Source organism: Lepidothrix coronata, unplaced genomic scaffold (genome assembly GCF_001604755.1).
Source record: "Lepidothrix coronata isolate B3197 unplaced genomic scaffold, Lepidothrix_coronata-1.0 Scaffold246, whole genome shotgun sequence".
Taxonomy (NCBI): domain Eukaryota; kingdom Metazoa; phylum Chordata; class Aves; order Passeriformes; family Pipridae; genus Lepidothrix; species Lepidothrix coronata.
In genome coordinates, this window is record NW_016690426.1 from 233,198 (window position 1) to 242,421 (window position 9,224).

At 41.6% G+C, this 9,224-nt stretch overlaps 1 protein-coding gene across 2 annotated transcripts in view; it reads left to right on the forward strand.

The window, feature by feature from the left end:
• The window catches only part of CUNH1orf21 (chromosome unknown C1orf21 homolog), a 114,178-nt gene that overhangs the window by 65,277 nt on the left and 39,677 nt on the right, over window positions 1–9,224 (forward strand). For both annotated transcript variants that reach the window (XM_017834952.1, XM_017834951.1), the window contains exon 3: window positions 2,655–2,749. In XM_017834952.1, coding sequence (XP_017690441.1) covers window positions 2,655–2,749 — 95 coding nt within the window. The remainder of the gene's footprint in view (window positions 1–2,654; window positions 2,750–9,224) is intronic.

Genomic DNA, 9,224 nt, shown 5'->3' on the forward strand with positions numbered 1-9,224 from the left:
CAGGGCCTCCCCACCCTCACAGGGAAGGATTTCTCCCCAGTATCCCACCTAACCCTGCCCTCTGGCAGTCGGAAGCCATTCTCCTGAGGGGAACGTGGATTTCTCCAAAGTAAGACTTGCTGTTTGGTGTGGTGTGTTCAACTTGCCCCAAAAATGTAGTGAAAAGTGACTGATTTATTTTTGGAAACTTCCTTGCTGCTGCACTGAGCTTGAATTATCCAGGTATCTGCACTCCTACAGTTTGTAGGATGGAGGGAAGAGTAATGCCAACTGTGCTACAGATAACTGAGTAGTTACTATATTCAGTAAGTAAGTATTAAACTTTACTAACACTCCCGTGAAAATCACATAAGAAATCTTTGCAAAGTTCTTTGCCACCATTTTAGGGCTACTTGGCGCATCTGACAAATGATGCAGCATTTGAGGGATCTGTGCCCATGTTCAACGTGAATTTAAGATTGCTCTTTTGAGGGATTTTGTTGATGATGATCTCTAAAAACTCTCCAGCTGTATTCAAATTTCACATATAAATCTGATTATACCGGTTATCAGCCAGGGGCTCATCAGTGCCCTGATTGACTTGCTGCAAGAGATGGTGTTTTTTCAGGGAAGCATCCCTCACATACAATCCCCACAGAGCTGCCATGCAGTCGGTGTTCAAGCACAATTAATCTCTTGGAATAAGCAGGAGACACGTTCCAGAGATTATTTTTGCCGCTGAACATCAGGACCTCCATCCCTTCCTCGTTTTTCACTGGGCTGGGTGGAACGTGCCTCCCTCTTTCAGTTACCATGGACTGGCTGAGGGTTCTGCAAACTTCCTTTGTGCTATTTTCTCCTGCTCATCTGTTTTCCCATTCCAATCTGTACGTGCCACCGTGGGAGTTTTATGCCTTTTCTGCATGTGGGTTTTATTGCTAATCACAGCAGAGATCACTGGAGCTGGGAGCAAAATGGAAGTTAGATAATTGCAGTCAATCAAGTACTTCTAACTCCCAGGCTTTATTGTGTTCAGCCCTTTTGGGTTTATGAATTGTCACCTCCAGACTGGCTAAATTACACTGAAAAAAAGGAAAAAAAACCTCAGAGTTGTTGTTCACATTTACCCATCTAATAATATTGCCTTAAATTCTTCCATCTGTTTTGAGATTTTGCGTCTGAGATGCTGCTATTTGATAAAACCACAGTTTTATTTAAACCGTATAATAAAAAACCCCCATATAGATACGGACTAAACCAAATGCAAAAACCATGTTGTACTTTTTAAAATTGGATTATTTTTCTAACAGTCTTATTTTTAAAATAAACCTTTTAAAAATAAGCCTTACTTTTCAAAATAAGGCTTATTTAACTCACAGATTCTGGGGTTCACAGTTTCCAGAAAACAACTTTCCTTTTAAATAGTGTTAATTACTTTTTTAGCAATGCAATAACCCAGAAAAATCCATTTGTGTTCTGTTTTTCTCTCATCAAGTGAGAGAAATTGCTTGAAAACACACACAAAAAAGAGGGAATTTTGTGTGGTTTCTTTTAATTTGCTGAGGTTTTGCCTTTTATCTCAGCGTGCTGTGTCTCATTTCACTTTGTATTAATATTTACCACTTTTGTGGGATAAAGTTTCTCTTCTGCATCATACATCCTGGCTGGAGGAGTGTGGGTGCAAAACTCTGGGTGTTTTTTCCAATAGATTCATGTGCTACAAGGCAAAAAGAGACTGAGAAAAGGCAGTGTTGGTACTACAGGCACTGGATTCTCAGGCTGGAGAGAAGAATCACTTCTCCCCAAATCCAGTCTTGTCCTACCAAAGAAAAAAATTTCTTTATTGAAGCTTCCTGTGGGACAGAAAATATTTCCATACTGGAGCTGGGAATTTATTATTTGAAGACTTGAAATGCGAAGCTGATAAATATTAAGGGCAAAGCAAGAATCTTACTTTTTTTTCTTACTTATTTTCAGGCTGGATTTCTGTCTGGGTAATATTCATATGCAGGAAAAAATGGTTGCTGGGGGGGAAATGGGAAGAGGAAGATGGTCGGCATGGGGCCTTCTCTCCAGAAATCATTCCGTGACTGTGCATTGTGTCCTCAGGAAAAACAAAATTAAAAGAAAAAATAAAAGCAGTGGAGTTTGGTGTGAGTTGTTTTTACCAGCTTTTAACTTAAATTTTCAGTACCCTCCATCAGCTTTGCTTTTCAAAGGAGTCTTTTTTCAATGCAAGGAATATCTGTGAGTAGACTCCTCTCTGTAGTAACTGCTGGTTGCCCACTGAGAATAAAAATCCAGGGAGGATGCAGGAGCAAAGAACTTGTTTGCACTGCACATATTATACAGAAAACTAGGGATTTGGGAGAGAGTACACACCAAACATCCCTGTTTTGTGGTGCCATGGCTATACTAGACCAGGAAGCTACTGAACAACTTCTGGAAACTAGTACTGAAAATTCTTACTGAAGCTTCAGTCAGGAGAATCTCCCTTGGTATCAGTCACGTTTAAGCCTTTAAAACTATATACATGTAATTTTTAGTTGCTTTGCTTAACTAGGGTCTTTTCTAGTCAGCTCTTTCGGATTTAGTTTGATTTCTGTCCCAGCTGCTGAACTACACTGGTTCAAAAAAATTTTTTTTTCTTTTTTTTGTTTTTTCTTGGTGCTCAGATGAGTATAGGATCAAACCAGTGGAAGAGGTCAAATACATGAAAAATGGGGGAGAAGATGATCAGAAAATAGCAGCCAGGAACCAAGAAAACTTGGTAAGGATTGAACTTATCACTTATCTAATGACATAATGTGGCTCTGCTTTTGTCCTGAAATATGCAACGTGCAGCACCCTCAAACCCCGGCTCGCGCGCGGCAACAGGATCTGCTCCGGAATGTCCCAGCTCCCCGCAAAGCTCTCATAGAAGGTGCAAAACGTGGCTTTTTCCTGCTTGTCTTTCTGAATCAGGCTCTACTTGATCTTGAAGTGAGTGCTTCCACAGTCACACTCCCTCCCCTCCTTTGCAGATCTGAACAAACGCTTTATTTTGAAATGTGTGTGTCTGTGGTGGCAAACCAGCAGTGCACTGCCGTTAAGAAAATGACCTACTTATGGAGATATTATCTACTTATGGAGATAGTAAACCATTACTGCTGGTTTTCCATATTTTAAAATTCACAGGGAAGGCAGTTAGGACTGGAAGAAACCAATATATTCATAACACAGCAGTCACAATAAAACATGGTGTGTGTTACTTCTGCCCTGATTTGAGCACTCGTAGTTCCACTTACGGGAAGGCAATCACAGGTGAAGTCTTAGGACTACTTGAAATCACTAGGATGCTGTTAAAGCAGCTTAAAAATCACAGTTGAGTCACTTCTGGCATTTCTGAGAAGTCATTTCTCCTCTTCTAAAGCTGAAGGAACGTAGGTTTTGTAATTGGCTGGCTGGGGCTTTGCCCAGCTGAAATTTTCCAAGACATCCCACAATTCTCATAGTTGGATGCAGAATTTCACATCTGGTTCCACTCATTCAATGCAGCTTTTCTTCACATAGGATTGTTGGTTTTCCCCCCCTCCATCAGTAGGACCAGAAGGGGAACATCAGCAGCAGCCTTCAGTGGAACCGTAACCATTATCACCAGCTGAGGATTTGCCTTTTGCCAGCATTGTACAAAAAGCCACTGTTTGGGGTTTTTTTCTTTTCCTGGAGATGTCAGTGATCTCCAGGCAATTGGATACTTCATATTCCCTCTTCTAGACCCACACACTTGTGTTGCACCACTCCACGTGCATTCCTGCAGGAAACAGAGTTTATTTTGCTGTCCTAACCCCATTGCTCAAGCAGCGATTGAGCAGCAGGTGACGCGATTTCTTCTTCAGTCTCCAGATTAGGTATTTGCCACCTGAAGTTTTGCATTGCTAATGCTCCAGTGGACAGTGCAGCTTCAGTTTGTAGCAGGATTTAGGGTGAGTCTTTTTTTTTTTTAGAGCCTCAGAAACATTGCTGAGAATATCCCCTTTTCCAGCAGCATCCCCAGTGAATCCAAATTTATTGCCAGCATAAGCACATTTGTTTTGAACTGGAAGAAGTGTGACTGCAGGAAGTTTTTGCTCATTTTAGGCACCTCAGTGTGTTGTTGGTAAATGGAAAAAAAAAGGAAAAATTAACACAATGAACACAATCCTCATTTTTTTTTGGGGTGGGGAAATCTAGCAGGTTTTTAGGTGGGATACCAGGAAAAGGTTCTTCCCCCAGAGGCTGGTTGGGCACTGACCAGGCTCCCCAGGACAGTGGGCACAGCCCCAAGGCTGCCAGAGCTCCAGGAGGGTTTGGACAATGCTCTGAAGGACAGGGTGGGATTGTTGGAATTTGTGTGCAGGGCCAGGAGTTGGACTGGATGATCCTTGTGGGTCCCTTCCAGCTCAGGATATTCAGTCTAGATTTTAGACTAGCCTTCAGCTGCAGTTAAATTAGAGTATTTGCAGAAGGTAACATGCCACTTGAAGGACAGCAAGGAAAGGTTCAGGAAAGCTCAGGTCTGCTGAGGTGACACAATGGCTGAAGTTGTAGTCAAAACTAGCTCAAGATATTTTACACTTTGGTTAGTTCCTGCTGTCTTGTAGCACCTAAGTGTTAGCCTGATTAAATTTAGGAAGATCCATTTCTACAGGACAGTGCTTCATGTTTTATTATTGACGGGTCATGTTTTATGGGAGCAGTGGGTTTGTTGGAAAACGGAACTTAATATGGATTTTGAGGGCTGGTATAGCTCTTCTCTCTCATGCTTATCAGAAGGAAATAAAAGGCAATAACACAAAGTCTTCAGTCAGGATGTATATACTTTAAAACAAAAACTGTCTTGCACACCAAAAAGGCTTTATTTTCCTTTTCCTCATCTTACTATAAGGAGATTACCTTGTCTGTAATATATGCAGCTTTTTAATCCTGGGAATTGTCAAGTCCTCGTCACTCCTGGATTTTTTTAAATAGGTTTCACTGTTCAAGTTGTCCTTAGTAAACATGTTTTAGTTCAGTGCTTAGAGGATGGGTTAAGCTACCCATCACTCAGGCTTTAATTTTCTGAACGGGTGAAAAGTTGGCAAGTGCTTACATAATCCTGGCTTCTCATCAGCCATTTCCAGGCAACAGAAATTTTAGGAACAAGGAAGGGCGGTGGGAGAATCGACCGACCCTTTTTCCCCTTTTCTTGTTTCTTAATCCCACATTTCTTTGTTGTCACAGGGCTGCAAATTGACATCCTTTGCAGAAACATGGCCCAGATGAGATGTATAACCTCAATGTCCTTATAGTCTGTGCCTGGGAACTGCTCTGCTGTGGGTTATCTTACCCGATACTGGTGCTTGAATTATGTTCTTCAGATGCTGTTGAATTTTTCGATCCCATTATCATCTCTGTTACTTTTTTGAAGTATTTTGAAGTCTTGCTTAAAAAAAAAAAAAATCTCAACTCGAGTGAAAATAAAACCTCTTCCTTTACAACTTAGGGACTCTGATGTGGTGCCATCTCTGCCTTTGGTGTTGCAATATTTCTGAGTCAGGGGGAAGAAAGGTCGCATAAGTAAGATATAGAGAATAGGAGGATGTGGCAGTCTGACCAGGGAAATTGTCATTTCATCCTGGGGTCCTGTGGTCAGAGTCCCAGGCTTTTATTCTGCTTAAGGAGAGAATTGGAGAAGGGCTGGTACAAGCGTGGGAATCCGTGGGAGAGATGAGGCTCTGTCAGTGAATCACCAGCTTCTCAGCTCCAACCTGAGGCTTAAGCAGAGCTCAAAACTTGAGCAAGTCTGACATTGTAAAGCAGAAATATTCCCAAGATGCACTGACAACAGGAATGGCTGTGCTAGAGCTGCCTGCCAGGTGAAGCAGAAGATGCTCCATGGGAAGACATTTTCTGGCAGAATCAAAGGCCTCCTTGAATTAAAACGTAGGCTCTTGACAAGGGGATAAAAAAGAAAATAAGAAAGGATAAAAAAGTCAAGCTTGTTTCAGACTCTGTCAAAGTCACTTGTTTTCCTGCCTGCCTTTGTATCCATGATTCACTTCTTTACTCAGTTTCTTTCTCCAGTTCTCCACTTGCTGCTGGGATCAGTCCTGTCCTGTTTTCATTCTTGGTACCTCTGACACCTTCCTGAGCATCTCCACCCTCAAAATGAAGACAGACATGTTGCACTCGAGCTGACAGTCCCACATCCTGCTGATGGGATTAGGATGTAGCAGGATTAAGTGCTGTAGAGTTGGGGTTACGCTGGATGCTGTCACTCTGCACCACGTGCTGTGATAGCTGCTCAGCTAAACCAGAGACATTTGGAGTCAGACCACTGAAGAACTGGTAGATAGATGGAAGAAAGAAGTAATTTGTACTATATAAATTTTTAAATAACAAATGGTGGGACATATATATATATATATATATATATATATGTAAGAAAATATATGGAAGGTGTGCTAATTTTCACATGAGACGTGATAATGCCTGGAAGGTCCTCTGTGTGTTATTATTCCTGGAGGTAAATGAGCAGCTGTGATGGTTATCTGTGAGCTCAGAAGCAGAAGGGCTGGCTGGGATGGTTTTTTGGGTTCCTGGGTTTTGTCTCCATGCATACCTTGGTGCCAGTGTGCCACATGAGGTGATGAATCCCCCTGTGTTAAAAGTAAACCTCAACTCTCACAGCAGCTTTGCAAAACCCCACTGGGGCAGAAGGGACCTCTCCTGCATTTCCCCATTTTTTTGGGGCGACTATGTGTTGTTTAAGGGGTTTATGATAAGCCTTCTCCAAAACAAAGGGAGTTTTACCAACGTTGAGTTTGCCACTCAGCAGCTCTGGATGAGATTTTTTGGCCCTAAACAGTAGCAAAGGATATTGATGGCTGATCATGTTTCACATACCCTTGGAAAGCTAAAATGATAAAATTCAGGCAGTATTAAGATTTTAAAAGGTAAAATCCATTCCGAAACCTACCTACTGTAAGGAGGTGTGACCAGAATAAGTAACACATTTCCCTATTTTTATTGCTCTATTCACTTTTTGTTTGGAAAGGACTGTTTATCTCTACACCACCACGTTAAATATACACAGTACAATTACATAACAGCCTATTTAACATTCATAATAGGACAAATTTAATTGTCCTCATTTCCATACTCTCACAGCACTCAGGGCTTTCCATTGTAAAATTTGACTGCCAGAAGAGGTAAAATGAGAAGGTGTGTCGTGTTCCTGCAGCTTAGCATTGCTTTGGCAAACTTGATGAGCTGTATCAGTTTTGCTCCAAATGGAGCTGTAATAGTACAGATTTCCCTGAAAATATCAAATCCCTAAAGCTGCATTTCTTTTGCATTAGGTGGCTATCTTCATATTTATTGCAGTTCAGGGTTTGGATGTTTTTATAACTTTTATTCATCTTTTTCTGGGCTGCATTGGTACAAAAGGCCACGTACTGGGTTTTTATGCTTTGCTATCCAAACCCCCAAAACAATTAGGTGTAATCCTCTGTTTCATCCTGAAGCTCCATAGTGAAATTGCATGTTAGAGTTTGAGATGAATTCCTGCTGGAGCTGGGAGAAAATTGCCTCTCTGTTGCTCTTGCTCTGTCTCACTCCACCTTTAATAACAATGTTTTGCCTTTTGTTTTCCCCGATAAGTACAAATTTCCACTCCACTTACCTGCAAATGCAATTTTTGTCAGCCTTGTGTGTGCTGTTATTTCCTGACTCTCTCTTGATCTGCTCAGCCCGGCTGCTGTTCTCCATTTATCACTCAGCTCTGTTATACTTGGTATTGCAAACCCTCCTCCTCCGTGGCTCTGTATTCAACACCAGTTATCATTTTCTGCAGTGATATGTTAAAAGTAGACAGTAATATCTGATAAAGTGTGTGAAATTAGAAACCTGGCAGAAAATGCAGACTGAAACACCTTAATAACTATATAAAATGTAATATGTGAAAGGGAAGATCCCTATTTAAATATATATATTACAGTATGCAGAATGCATATTATAGATACATCAATCATAAACATTTCTGATGTGCAATGGAAAGGCTGGCATATGCCTGAATTCCACATCAGTTTAGGAAAACACCTTTTTAATTCTATTGCCAAGCTGTCCAATCTAGTTGCTAAAAAAATATGAAGAAATAAACCAGCTAAAAGAAATTAGGGTGGCCACCACTAAATTTATTGGGGGTATTTGTGGTGTTTTCCTTTCTGTACCCCATAAGGGCAAATTTAAACATGGAAATATAATTAATTTGGGACTTCAAGGTGCTTAAAACCAGTGCTGCTTCCTATTGCTAGATAAGCTCTGAATTGCTGTGTTTTGAATGTGTAATTCTATATTTATCACAGCACTGTTGTAGTACATTGATGAAGAGCTTTGTAAAAATGAAAATTATTACATATTAATGTATACTCCAGTACTAAGAATCCAGGCTCAAGTTTCCTAGTTATTTATTTTAAACCATTTTGCAGTGATGGTGTTTCAGAAAACACCATTTCAGGATCAAACTTCCTCATGCTCTGCTTGTAAAGGGAAAGAAACCAGAAATGCCCAAGCCCTCAAGCCTTTAGAAAGAAGAGGGATTCTTGGGTTTTGTCTGCCCTGAAGAGTTTGTGCCTGTTAAATCCTGTGTTGACCCCATGATTCCTTTCATTGCTGTATGCAACATGATCCAGGAGCCCCTGTCCCACCCCAGGATGGGGTCAGCTCCAGATACAAGCACTGGGACAACTTCATCATGTGCATTACCCAGTCAGAGATGGATATCTAGAAATTTTCTGTGTATAAAATATAGGCCATTAATTTCTCTGCCTCTTGCCCTCTTGCCCCCCTATTTTCCCTCTTGTTTTCAGATCATAGAATCACAGACTGGTTTGGGTTGGAAGGGACCTTAAAGGCCATCTCCTTCCACCCCCTGCCATGGGCAGGGACACCTTCCACTAGCCCAGGTGGCTCCAAGCCCCATCCAACCTGGCCTTGGACACTTCCAGGGATCCAGGGGCAGCCACAGCTTCTCTGGGCAACCTGTGCCAGGGCCTCCCCACCCTCACAGGGAGGAATTTTATCCCAGTGCCCCATCTAACCCTGCCCTCTGGCAGTGGGAAGCCATTCCCAGTTGTCCTGTCACTCCAGGCTCTTGCCCAAAGTCCCTCTCCAGCTCTTGAAGCCCCTTTAGGCACTGGAATACCAGTACACATAGATGTAAGATCTGTATATAGAAGATATAA